This window comes from Ambystoma mexicanum, chromosome 12, assembly GCF_040938575.1.
Source record: "Ambystoma mexicanum isolate Mex_15411 chromosome 12, UKY_AmexF1_1, whole genome shotgun sequence".
NCBI classification, from domain to species: Eukaryota; Metazoa; Chordata; class Amphibia; order Caudata; family Ambystomatidae; genus Ambystoma; species Ambystoma mexicanum.
The window spans coordinates 1,076,698,686-1,076,712,655 of NC_090936.1; the positions used below are offsets into that span (position 1 = coordinate 1,076,698,686).

The following is a 13,970-nucleotide window of genomic DNA, read 5'->3' on the forward strand; positions in this document are numbered from 1 at the left end:
CCTCAACATTGCAGATTCAATTCTTCCAAGAATCTTGCCCTCAGCCTGCTAGGTGCCTCCACGCCGTCACCACCAAATCTATCTTACTAGGCATCAGGGATGCAGCTTTATATATGTATATAGTTTAACAACACAGGTATTAGACTTCTGCATAGCAATAACAGATCAAGCACGCACTCTCCCCCTCTTGGCAGTGATTGTTGACTACAGCAATAGTTTGCTTTCCCTCTCTCTTCTCTCTATATCTATATATGTACATGTATTGGGGGCAGAGAATGGTTTTACCTCTCTTTCAACACATTGTTGAAATAAGGAGCGTGTTTTCACAAATTGAAAAAAAATGGATTTTTTTTTTGTGAGCAAGACTCCTTGGCTCAAAAAAGGAACTACACTGTATTTTGTGTTTTGTTTATTTAATCTTTGTATTGGTTAAAGATAAAACAACACACAGATAGGTGCAATAACACACAATTAGAGAATCATCATTTATTCACAACTAACTTTACAATATTGTGTGACCCTGGTCACCCAGTCCAATTCCTCGTGGAGAAACCAGACCTCTTCGTTCTTAGTGGAACCTGGATTAACTTCTCCTCATGTGTTTAGTTGTGTTAATATGTTCTTGGGGTTATTTCTCCTTCCCTAGAAGAGTGAGCTAGAACACCAAGTGGTTCCAGGAATCCCCACTATTTCTATTTTCACTATGAAAGATTGTGCTGACTGCTGGATTCCGTGGCCATGCACATGTGTTTAGAATTATCGTTCCCTCTTTTTCGGATTGGTCACCCCAGTCCTAATCTTGTACCCCCTATTGTCGCTAGGTGAGCTTCTGCTATGTAGGCCGCATGCATACAATCTGTGCTCCACTGTACAGTACAGGAGAACCTGCCTGCATTGTTGAATCACTCACAGAGCACTGCCTTTGTCAGGTGTCTTTCCTACAGATGGCAGTGTACATGTTGCGTTACATTATCTGCCATCTTGTAAGTGACATGGCGCGCTCGCGCAGATGATAAACCCGTGACTGATTGATGAAGGTGACGTAGGTAAACACGTCTCGCATCTTACAGACTCCCCCCGCCCCTCCGCCCCCCAGTCCTCCGCTCTGACTGACATTGACTTTGTACACAGCTGTATTGCATTTCCTAGGTAGAGAGAAGATATTCCCCTGATGAAGAAAGAGCAGTGACTTTCCAGAGGCTATTTAATGGCACGGCTGGGAAGAGATGTATTTTTACCAGCCAGACATGGCCTTAATACCATTATCAGTGGCTGGGCCACAAGGTGCATTGTGCGGTCATAGCCGAGAATAGACACACCGGCTTCTGTGTGGTCTTGGGTTTCAGAGCTATTTATGCCTCTTCTTCAAGACACAGTGCTCGCCCTGTCTCCACCTCAAACTCTAGAATGCGCATGGCATGTTTGTTTATAGGACTTAAACTCCATGTCGATTTATTTACCTTGATAAGATGCCTAGATGCTGCCGGGTTGAGTGCGCTATACAAATGTCAAAATAAATAAATATATAAATACATACATACATACATAAGCAGTCTTGCGGCTACCACACTCAGTGGCACTTTCTTTATCAGCATGGGAAGTAGTCATGGGCGAACTTGTTTGGGGTAAACTTGAACCACACACATTTCGAGTGGTTTGTGGTCACTTGAACTTGTTTGCGAATCCATCCTTGAAAAGTCTGGGGTTCAGCCATGATGAGGGTACTGCAAGGGATGGCAGTGTCCTGTAACATGCCATACTAGCCTGCCTGGGCCTGGCATGTCACGCAGTGTAGGTGGCATCTTAAAATTTAATGTGAAATCTTTTCTTGAACACATATTCAGCACGAATGCTCCTGGCAATGGAACGAGAAAACATATGAGGGCGGGCTCAGCCACTCAAGGTTTCCTTTCCATCACTGTCACAGGGAGACCTGCCTGGGCTGGGGATGTAAAACAAGGAATGCTTGGGTAGGCTGCCTGCTGTGGGTGAAGGCGAGTGGGCTCTTGAGTGGGATCTGGCTAGATTTTAGAAGAGGGGAGTTTGTAGAGGGTCTTCATACGGTTCCTTCCCCACCGGAGTGACCCCCAAGTATTCACAGGTGTGCGCATGTTCAACATAGTGATTCGCAAATATTTGTGGATCACCCAGGGGAGTCTGTGGGGGGAGGTAAATCTCATCTAGTTTGGAAGAATGAACGGTTAAGCTTATTCCACTATGATAAGGAACGGAGATCCATAAATTACAGAATGATTTCGTCAGCAGGCACTTTAAATACTGAGCTATCTTAGGTGGGATACAAATTGGTGCTTCTTTTTTTTTTTTTTTTTTTTATTTGGTTTAATTGTTTTACAATTTTTACAAAAAAGGAAGGGAATCCGACCAATGATGGATTATTGAATTGTTCATTTTTAGTTCCAAATGGGGTCTTTTATCAGAAAGGCCAATTTCACAAGTTCAGTTTTTCCAAAAACAGAGAGAGACCGATGGAGCATCTTCTGTTGTTACCGCTAGCCAATAAGGCCCATAGATTTTCTGAATCGAGGGTGCGATAATTCTTCAAAGGATCGGCCAAGAATCGGTGTCTGTTCTCTGTTAGGCCCGGGCATTCGAGGATCAGATGTTTAGTAGTCTCCACGGTGTCCGATGTTTCACAAAACCGACAGTTGTTTGAGCTGGATTGATTTCGGGTCGCTAGGACTTCGTTAGTTTTCAATTGGTTTAGTCTGAACCTTAAAAAAGTTCTGCTTAGCCGTTTGTCTGGGAACTTGTGTAGATATCCACGTACCCCGTCGAGTTTCATCGGCGTGCTGGGTAGGTTGGCTGTCATCGAATAGTTGTTTGCGACTTCCAGGGTGTTTATCCAGTCAGCTTCACGAAGTTTCTTTGATACCTGGTTGGGGTTTTGTATTAATATTTCCAGATTGAGGTTCAGTTCTTGGAGAATGGAGAGGTTGTATTGGGCCCATTTGGTCAACATTGTGTTGTTCCCGTAGTGAGTTTCTCTCCTAATAAGGTCCAAAACTCTATTTTTTGGGGAGTCAAAGACTTTGCGATATAGCATGATGGTCGATCTCATCTTTAAGGCCCGGAGAGAGGATAAACACAATTCTCTTCTTATCAATGTTATCGGTGTCGAGGTGGCCAGGTTTAGGACACCCCGCCAGAAGAAACCTTCAAGTTTGGGCCAGATTGAGTCAGGGATCAGTGGCATTGCATCCATGCCATAAAATAGGACAGGAACGACTTTAGCTTTGTAAAATCTTATAACGGGAATGATGGAAAATCTTCCGTGCTTCCTGTCCACTGCTTTGGCCTGCGCCGTAAGCTTCTTCAGTTTTGTCCAGAGGGCCTCCTGCATGGCTTGTTCTTCCTTGTCGTTGCTGATCATAATGCCCAGGTATTTAAAAGCCTCGACAGTTTCCAGCTTCTTCCCCTCTCCATACCAAGTGAATTTTTTCCGTCTTGTAGCTGCTGTTCCCAGTATTAAAATTTTTGTTTTTTCTTTATTCAGTCTTAAGTTGTTTTCTGCCATATAGTGAGTTAAATTGTCTAATTGGCGCTGCAGGCCTATCGGAGTTAAATCCATGAGGATGATGTCATCTGCATAGAGTAGTCTCTCGATTTTTGAGCCTCCTAAGGATGGGGGGAAACTTCTAATCAGTTCCGACGATTTCTTGTAGTCCGCTATATATGCGTTATACAGGGCTGGTGCTAGCGGGCATCCCTGCTTTACGCCCTTTGATGTAAGTATTTCCTTTGACAATCTGCCTTCGGCGCTTAGTCGCACCCGTATTGACGTTCCGAGATGTAAGGCTTTTATGGGTTCCAAGATGTCGCTTGGACAGTCTAAGCTTTCCAATTTGGCCCATAATCGTTGTCTGTTGACCTGGTCGAAGGCTTGAACCAGGTCAATAAAAGCCATGTAAATGGGAGGTCCTCCCTGCAATACATTTGCTTTCAGAGAGCTTACTAAAAAGATGTTGGTTGATGTTCCAGAGTTTTTTACGAAGCCGTTTTGAAAAGGGTCCGCTTGGTCCGAGTCCGTAATCCATTTTTGAAAAACGTCCAGGGCCAGAGATGCAAACACCTTACCCATGACGTCCAAAAGGGCAATCGGTCTGTAATTACCCGGGTCGTCTATGGGACCCCTCTTGAAAATAGGTACAATAATGCCTCTTTTCCAAGACGGAGGGATATCCTGGAGTCGGTTGCAGTTTTTGAAGATCTTACTCATTATCGTAGCCCATAGTTCTGGGTGGGACTTAAGCTCGGCGTTGCAGAGGCCGTCCCGGCCGGGGGCCCTCGAGTTGTTCAATTTAGTTATTTTTAGTAGGATCGATGCTTCATCAGCCGGGATATTCCAAGATCCGGTGTCCTGGACTGTTGTTCTGGTGCCAAAACCCAACGAAAAGTTGTTGTCAACTATCGGTGCGAACAGGTTTGAGAAGTGGGTTATCCACTTGGCCTCTCCTACGTTGTTCTGGATGTCTCCGGATGTTTTATTGAGAGTTCCCTTAATCAGGTTCCAGAATTCTTTGGGTTTATTTCCGCAGATGGCTGACAGCATTTGTTCTGCGTCATGTTGATAGAGTTTGTGCCGGTAGTGTCTAAGCCAGCTCTTATACTCACGGACAGCCAGCCTCCACAGGTTAAGATTTTCTGCGGTGGGTTTATTAGCGTAGGCTTTCTTTAAGCGTCGATGGGACCTTCTTTTTTCCACCAAGTCGATGTTATATCGGTGGTTGGGGGCAATTGCCAGGTTGCGGGTTTTTGATATTGGTATCAAGAAATTGGTCAGCAAAGGGGTGTAATCCAGGGCGTCTCTGACAGTAGTTCCCGGAGTCTCACCGTTAGCTTGGAGATTGGAGTATTGAAAGTCAATTTCTCGGAGTCCTTTTTCCGATATCTTTACCCGATTACCCGTGGTCGACTTTTCCAGGGGAATTGGGTATGCGAGAGAATGAGGTCTGCAGTTCTTCCCCTCCGTAATGAGAAGGTTATGGTCGCTGAACATCGTCCGCTTAACCGCAAAGGAATGGATCGCCTGAAGTAGGTCCGTGGAGACGAATACGTGATCGATCGAAGCGTGTTGGTTCCCTCTTTCCCACGTCGGGATCTCCAGATTTGCGTTGGTACGCATCAGGTGAAGGTTATGCAAATCCCTTGCTTTCATGAGATGCTCAAGCAGTTTCCCTCTTTTTCTTACCGAAGTGTTTTGTTGTTTGCCGACTTCCCCTATCCCTTCGCATTCTGCGTTGAAATCCCCATTTACTATGATGTTGTGGTGTTGAGTTTTTTCGTCGGCTTCGTCGAACACATTCGCAAGGGTGGATTCAAATTCCTCAATAGATGTTGCATCTGGATTCCAGTATATATTAAGTAAGAGGGTTTTCCCCTCGTTCGAAATCTGGGAAGGGTCCTGGGTGAATGTTTGGTTTAAGATCATCGCCTGGATCCATTTAGGTGTAACCAGAACTTCGATTACTTTATTTCCCGATCCTGATCTGAGAGCCGTGATTAGCCCTACAGACGGTCGACCCAAGGTTCCCTTTGTTGCTGCTGAAAATGTTATTTCATACCCATCTAGTTGTGGTTTAGTGGTCAGCCACGTCTCCTGCAGACATAGGATATCAAAGATGCCTAAGTTGACATCCGTTATTTTAGTTAGGTGCTCAAATCCACGTGTGTTCCATGTTCCCAGTTTTAGGGGGTTCTTTAGGTCTGTTTTAAGTCGATTTTCCTTTTTTCCTGCACCTGATGAGTTAGTTCCGTCTTCTAAAGGTAGTTGCTAATTTTTCTTGTTACGTTGTACTTCTTCCTTAGACCATGTCCAAGGCCTTTTAATTCTCTCCGCTGTTTTTTCCAGTTGCTTCGATGGTGCTAGATTCTGAAGCTGATGTAAATTTCTCTGCGATCTTACTTGGGGTTGCTCGAACGCTAGCTGTCCCCTGTGACGATTAGTCGAAGAATCGAGGTCCGCATCTGGAGCTGTGCGTCTTCTTGGTTTCTCACTTATTCGGTTGTTGTCAGATGCTCGTAGGTGATCCATCCTGCTAACAAAATGGATACGAGAAGGAACAGGCTTTGATGGTGAGGTTGTCGGTTCTCTCAGGCCCGTCAGTGATCGAGCTGATGGTTCAGTTTGATTGTTTGACCGCTTAATTTCTGTAAGTTCGTACAAATTGGTGCTTCTGGATGAATCTGTAAATTTAGTTATGGTTAAATAATTCGTGGGCATGGTTGTTTCTGGAATATTCACCTTGCACCTGGAATGGATTTTGTGGGGTCAGGGAAGGGGTTGTTAGTTGACCTCCCCCGAATGACTTCACCTTTTCCCCAGCTGTAATAGCGGTGCTGCTTAAGAGTTTATCATTGGTGCCTGTTACACCCTCCCTGCACAGACCAGTGTGTGATGGATTCACACTCTGGGATGGGCACTTGTACTAAAGTGAAAGGCACCATTTCTGCTGAACTGCGTCACACACATTTATTGGAAAAGTGAACTATCAGAGACTGATCAAAGACTGACTTCCTTTCTCTGCAGCAAAAGCATTTTCAAAATTTGACTTTTGAAATATTCACTTTGGCAATATCCCAAAGCGGAATTTCCTTGCTGATCCAAGCACAGCTGACTGCTGTGAAATAGCAAAGTTTGAGGACAAAGCCTGAGTCGTGAGGGCACTGCAGAGCAGGTGTGAGTATATCAGGTGGCCTGATATCCTGGGGTGCCTGTGTGGGCTTATCCAAGAGGCCTGCATACACATAAAGGACTACTGTGAGAAACCAAAGGGTGTCTCACCCGCTAGTTCCCAGCAATCTCTATCTCAGGGCACGGGACGACCATCCCCTTTGGATCCAGACCCTGGGGGTGGACCAGTGCGGGAGGTTCACCTGAGTGAGGGGTCTTCAGGGAGTGGAGATGGGACAGCCCATTTCATGGGATTCTCTGATGTCCAAACCCCCTCATTTTCTACACAAACACTTGGCCGAGGAAGAGGGCGACTGAGAATAACAATGCTCTTATATCACATTGGACATGTCCCGCTAATTGGGTCAGGCAAAGTCAGGCACTTGACTCTAAGTGCATACATCTGATAATAGTTAGCTCTCCTCACATGGATAAAAGGCACAACATAGCGGCACACTCTGAGCAGGGTAGAACATGAGAAAGATCAGAACTTCCAGAGTGAAGGCAAACCTACTGGAGCAGAGCAACAGACTGAGGGACAAGAGCCACAGGTGGAGAATCCCAGGAGTTCTCTGCAGGTGGTTGTTGGCTGCGAAAGACACGTGGAGAAGGCCAAAGCCCAAACAAGAAAGCTGCCTTGTTTTTCCAAGGACGCCAGCAACCCTCCCGGGTGAACGGCAGAGTTGGGGAGGCGAGGTCAAGCAGGCGGTACTAACCTTGACCCACAAACTGGAAGACAGTAAAGACAAGAAAGTAATGCACACAGCCGATGAGTTGGCAAGCGACGTGAGAGACCGTGTGTGCTAAGGAAAGATTGAAGTGGCAACATAATATCGCACAATTGAAGGCCGCACACATGTGGATGAGAAGCGAAGAAAGGCAGACCTGCGAATGAAACCTTGAAGTAACGATAGCTATAAAGTCAGCGATACTGAGTAACGTAGTGGTCTGGCGAAGGAATTAGCCCACTCGAAAGTCACCATGAAAGGTGAAAAGTTTGTAGCAATAAAGTGAATTACCTGTAAAAGCGAGGTGATGAAATTTAACCCAGAGAGAAGAGGAAAGTAAAAAAGTGAATGTTGAACTTTGATGAATAAGACAGTGAACTACCCAGACCAGGAAGCACTGAGGCAAATGATATAAGAGTGTGTGTTAAAAGCTGGAAAGTCGAAGTGGTCCTGTGGAGATCAGCAGAAAAAAAGCCACGCACAGTCAAAAGCCTTCAACATCAGAAAACAGTCTAAGCCCGACTGAGGGAGACCAGAATTGTGATAAATTAGGGGAAGGCAACCCCTGAAGGAGCTGAATTAAGCTTGGGGAAGGGATCCCCTGCAAGTGTTTTGTTTTGCTGTGAAAGGTCTGAGCCCGACTGAGGGAGACCGACGTGAACATTTGCTTTAAGAAGTCTGAGCCCGACAGTTGGGGACCGACATGAACTTTATGGAGAACCGTCCATTGGAAATTGAAGAGTAAGACTTAAACGTGGAAGGTCAGGTGGACCTCGATCCACATTTTGAACTGCCTTTGTGTTAATAATCTGAGTGTGACATCGTGCCTGCAGGGACTGCCTTACTCCATGCTGTCCAACACGGAGAGACAAGCTGACTCAGCCACATTTATTCTTTATATTTGAACATTGATTTTTTCTTTACATACATATTCTCCTTTTTACACTTTTTGTACAAGATATAGGGCAAGAATTAGGTTTTGTTAGTATACGCCATTTTGATTTGACAGACTCAACTAGGACTGTTTTATTTATAATTTGATGGTCGAGACTACTCCCATCTTACTTATAGGGAAAAGTAGGAGTTTCTTCAACCCCATTGACACTTCAATAAAGGTTTTACAAATTGTACCTTTTGTGTCAGTATCATACTTGTGATGCCATGCCTCCCTTAGTGTACCTGGTAACAATCCTGATATCGCAGGTTCCTATAAATCACACAGTACTAATTGATCAGGATCACATCGGATACACAGCCAGTTATATCTATGACATTGATTCTATCTGCACTGTATAACTTTATTCAATCAAGTTAAAGAATGTAACGCATTTAATTAAGCAAATAATGTCTTTCATTTGTTTAAAATAAATAAAACATTGGTAGAACAAAGTTATACAGTGCAGATAGAATCAACGACATAGATATAATTGGTTGTCTATCCGAGGAGATGTTTATGCAAGAGGCTGGCAAATAAACATCGAGAAGATACGGTAGGGAGATAACAATAGCACTTCACATGCAAGATTACAGGAGATGCCTGCACCGCGTGCTTGATGATTGAAGGCTACTTTCCAGTGGTTAAACTACTCTATCTATCTATCTATCTATCTATCTATCTATCTATCTATCTATCTATCTATCTATCTATCTATCTATCTATCTATCTATCTATCTACCATCTATCTGTCTTTCAGATAGAGAGTGGGGGCTAGATCTCTTTCCTCTGCTGGGGCCTCCCTCTGGAACGGCCTCCCTGCCTCTCTCAAACTTGAGCAGGACCACCTCCGTTTGCGGAAGCAACTGAAGACTTTCCTGTTCACTTCTGCTTTCTCTCATCCTTGCTGATGTCCCTGACTGCTCTGCGCACTGGTCACCTGGCCACCCACTGAACTTCGGGTCTGGGCTCCTTGCACTGCCTCCGAACCTCGCTCGCAACTACGGGTCTGTATCTGAAACCTTACAGTCCCCTGATTCTCTGCACTTATGTGCCACTTCCAGCAACACTTATGAGCAACCTGCACCACCCCGGCACGTGTGCCCTTCCCCAACTGTACTTGCATGATCTGAATGTCACAAGACCTAGTAAGATCGCTGTTTTGTCCTCTCTCTGTCCTCCCTTCCTTGTCTTGTCACGCCTAGAAACATTTGTGTACAGGCACTTTATAAATGACTTATATCATATCTTTCTATCTATCTATCTATCTATCTATCTATCTATCTATCTATCTATCTATCTATCTATCTATCTATCTATCTATCTATCTATCTATCTATCTATCTATCTATCTATCTATCCTTCTGTATATTCTAGTTATCCATTTATCCATGCATCAGTCATTCTATCTATCTTTCCATCTACCTATTCATCTATCTGCCTATCTATCGGATATGTATTCTCTCTCTCTCTCCCTCTCTCTCTCTCTGTCTCTCCCTCCCTCTCTCCCCGCTCTCTCTCTCCTTTTATGACTGTCTATGTTTTGCAGTATAAATCTCTCTTCTATGCCTGTACCTAGAGCTGGCCTGGTACCTATTCTGTCTACAAAAACATCATAAAATGGCACAGGAGCCAGCCTGGCCTTTGGAGGAGAACACAGTTTGCTTAAGATCTAAATGCAGGAGGACCTCCATTCCAGGCCCATGCCTCCTGGAAACGGGGGGAGGAGGAGCGTGGTGGATTGTCCAATCATCTTCTCATAAAAGGCTCCCTAAAAGCCTATGATAGCAGCAGACATTCTGAGAGAGGGGTCCAGGGATGTCCTCACATCTACCTTGGGGGCACCTCGGACCCATCCCACCGATCTCGCAATGACCCATGGTTGCGTCCTAGAAGGTGATTAACGGGCCCCCCCTCTCTGTCTTGCTCCTTCTTGCAGTATTACTATGAAGGCCTGGAGATTAACAGCCTGCCCGTGGAGCTGACGGTGGTATGGAACGAGGATTTCAGCATCGACAACCCAGCTCTGAACAAAGGTAGGCCATTATTTGAACACGTTCTTGGAAGCGGTAACCTTAGCAACGTGCCATGTATGCTCCCCCACTGACATGGAAGCATTTCTCTGCCTGCTGCTTGCTGCTCTCTCATTGAACATGTGTGTGTTCAGCGTTTAGATGACAACTGAGCATTAGCGCCTTGCATGCTTTTCTCGGCGCGGCCCACCGTTCTTTTCAGGCTTGTTTACTAAAGCTTTTTTCAATGGGAGCTTCCCATTGAAAACCTGTGTTATTGGTGCTCCGTATACCGTTAGTCAATACAACAGTTGTTGATTAGACTTGCTAAGTCAGCAAATATGAATGAAGAACACTCTTGCTCTAGTGTTATGGCAGTACGTTTTTATTGTTTACTCTGGCTGCCGACACATGTTTCGACCACGCAAGGGTCTTCATCAATTACTGATCAGATTACTGGCTGAGACGCGTACAACAGAGGCCACCGAGCTTCCTATAGAAGCACTATCCAGTGCTCCATACTAGGAACAATTCTTGGGAAAATGCCCCACCAAATGAACCACTAAAAACCCAACTTGCCTTGATAAAAAGACCCTTGTGTGGTCGAAACACGTGTCGGCACCCATAGTAAACAATAAAAACTTACTGGCATATCACTAAAGCAACAGAGTGCTCTGTATTCAACTTTGGTGACATAGCAAATCTAATCAACAACTGTTATATAATGGCATACAGGAGCCGATACCGCGGTTTTTCAACAAAAATCATATAACTGGGATATGTTAGTCCCTCATGGGTATAGCTAAAGTTGAGCAGATAAACAACTGCCGGGCAAGGGGTGACTTAAGGATCATGGGATGTGATTTGCTGGTGGAGGCCCAGGAGAGACATAAATAAGTTCTTGGTAGCTCGAGCTGGCCAGCAGAAGCAGCAGCAGGAACATCTCAGAGCAACAGAAAAGAAGACATCGACACAGTGCATAATCCACACTGTTTCACCGGGCAGGATAGTGGGTAGATTGGATCAGCCGGATGCTCTCAATAGCTCGCAGTTTCTGGAGATAGCACGAAACCAGGCACTGCCAGGTGCATGCACTCAACCATGAAGCGCTAAATCCCTTCTCCCCTTCTTCTATCCGCAGTTCACCTGTACAAGTGTGCGGCCAAGAGGGAGAGCTGTGGCCTGTGCTTGAAAGCCGACCTTGACTTCGAGTGTGGCTGGTGCAAGGGAGAAAACAAGTGTACCCTGAAGCCCCACTGTCAGACCCCCGAGAATCAGTGGCTGGAACTCTCCGGGGCGCAGGGGAAGTGCACCAACCCCCGGATTACCGAGGTAAAGTAGAGATGGTATGGGTCAGGCACATGATGCTGGTTGTAGTGTTGTCCAGATTGGTGAATGGTGACTATGCCTACCACCCTTCCATAGGCTATTCCTAAAACATGCGGATGTGTGCCAGGAAATTCTGGTTTTAATACCACACTCATACATAGAATGCATATCAGTCTCTGGTGATGCTGTGGTGCGCACCGCACCCTATTGTGTATATGCTTTTTGTAGGTATTGTGTGCTCTTTGTAGGTATTGTGTGCTCTTTAAGGATGACTCGGATCTCGTCACCCTTAAACGCAAGTGCAGGGTGGCAGAGAGGAAACGGCGTGCCTCATGTTCATCCTCTGACAAACTGGCCTGCCGGTTGCTCCAAAGGCAATACCGTCTCTCCGTTCTCACCAAGAAGAGAGCCCTTATCCAAGCCCGCATCTCTGCGGCATCTAACAACTCGGCCGAACTCTTTAAAATCTGCAAGGAGCTTGCCAACCCTGCTGCTGTCTCTACCTCTCCTGTCCCCTACCAGGCCCTCTGCACTGCACTGGCCTCTCACTTTATCTCTAAAACTCAGGACATCCTGTCCTCACTCTCCTCCTATCACCTCCCTCCCTCCCTTCCCGCCTCTTCCTCTGGCCCTTCTGCAGCCACCCCTCCTCCCTCCTTCTCTGCCTTTCCCCTTTTTTCTGCTGACGAGGTTTCCAGACAAGTCCGATCTATGAAAGTCTCGTCTAAACAGGTTCAACCCTGTTCCTCCAAAACTATCAAGGACCACATCGACTCCCTGGCTCCGGCCCTGGCTGACTTTTGCAACCACTCCTTCGCCTCTGGAGTCTTCCCATCCCCCCTTAAGCACTCCCTTGTGCACCCTCTTCTTAAGAAACCCTCTTCTGACCCCTCCTGCCCGGCTAACTATCGCCCTATCTCCATCACTCCCTTCCTGGGCAAGCTCCTGGAGAAACTGGCCATCTCCCAGCTTAACCTCCATGCTGAATCTGTTGGAAGTCTTCATGACCATCAATCTGGCTTCAGAGCTGCCAGAAGCACGGAAACTGCTCTCCTGAACATCCGTGAGGACCTGCTCTTGAATCTCGACTCCAACACTCCGTGTGTTCTCATCCTGCTCGATCTCTCCTTTGCCTTTGACACTGTCAACCATGCCATCCTGCTCAACCGTCTCCATGATAATCTGGGTATCACCGGTCAGGCTCTGGCGTGGCTGACCTCTTTCCTCTCCAATCGACCCTCCCAGGTCCAACTGGGGTCCTTCCTCTCTGACATCTTTTTCTCAACCTGTGGTGTCCCCCAGGGATCTAATCTTTCCCCCTGGCTGTTCAACCGGTATCTGGCACTCCTTGCCCACCGCATCGCCGCTCTCTGCCCCAACTTTCAGTGCTATGCGGACGATACCCAGCTCATTTTCAGGCTACCCTCGGCCTCCTCCTTTCCTTCCCTCATCTCTGACTGTCTGTCTGCTATCCAGGAATGGTGTGCCGCCAATGACCTCTGCCTTAATGCCAGTAAGACTGAGATTCTACTCATCAGCACACCCACCCCCTCCTTCCCTGCAGCTCTCTGGCCGGCCTCTCTTGGCCCTCTTCCTGTTCCTACCTGCAAGGCAAAAAACCTTGGGGTTATCTTCGACTCCACACTCTCCTTCTCTCCGCATATATCCGATGTCTCTAAGAAGTCACACTACCAGCTGCACCTCCTCAGAGGTATTCTTCCCTTCCTCTCCTTCCCCCAGAAGCTCACTGTCTCCCGAGTCCTGGTTCTCTCGAAGCTGGACTACTGTAACAGCCTCTATCTTAATCTGCCTGCCTCCACTATCCGCCCTCTGCAACTCATCCAGAACAGAACTGCGAGACTTGTCCTTGGCCTCGAGCCCAGGGACCGTATCTCTCCAGGACTGAAATCTCTACATTGGCTCCCAGTGGCTGCGAGGAAAAAGTTCAAAACCCTCTGCATTGTCCACAAGGCCTTCTGGGACCTGGGGCCTAAATACCTTCAACTCTCTCTTCCTAAATATCTTCCTTCCCGATCCCTTAGCTCATCCGTCTCCAACTCCCTCAGGGTCAGCCGCTTCTCGAAGCAACGTGCTGGGGTTAGATCTCTCTCCGTGGCAGGGGCCTCCCTCTGGAACAGCCTTCCTGCCTCCCTGAAACTTGAGGAGAACCATCTCCGGTTCAGGAATCACCTCAAAACCTTCCTCTTTGCTTCTGCTTTCTCTCTCCCTCTCCCCTGCTAATTCTTCACTGAAACTGCACTGAATCTGCAACTGGG

The 13,970-nt window shown here is 46.5% G+C and overlaps 1 protein-coding gene across 4 annotated transcripts in view; it reads left to right on the top strand.

The window, feature by feature from the left end:
• PLXNA4 (plexin A4) overlaps window positions 1–13,970 on the top strand; it is a 1,277,179-nt gene that overhangs the window by 970,929 nt on the left and 292,280 nt on the right. For all 4 annotated transcript variants that reach the window (XM_069629627.1, XM_069629628.1, XM_069629629.1 and 1 more), the window contains 2 exons: window positions 10,293–10,389; window positions 11,507–11,697. In XM_069629627.1, coding sequence (XP_069485728.1) covers window positions 10,293–10,389; window positions 11,507–11,697 — 288 coding nt within the window. The remainder of the gene's footprint in view (window positions 1–10,292; window positions 10,390–11,506; window positions 11,698–13,970) is intronic.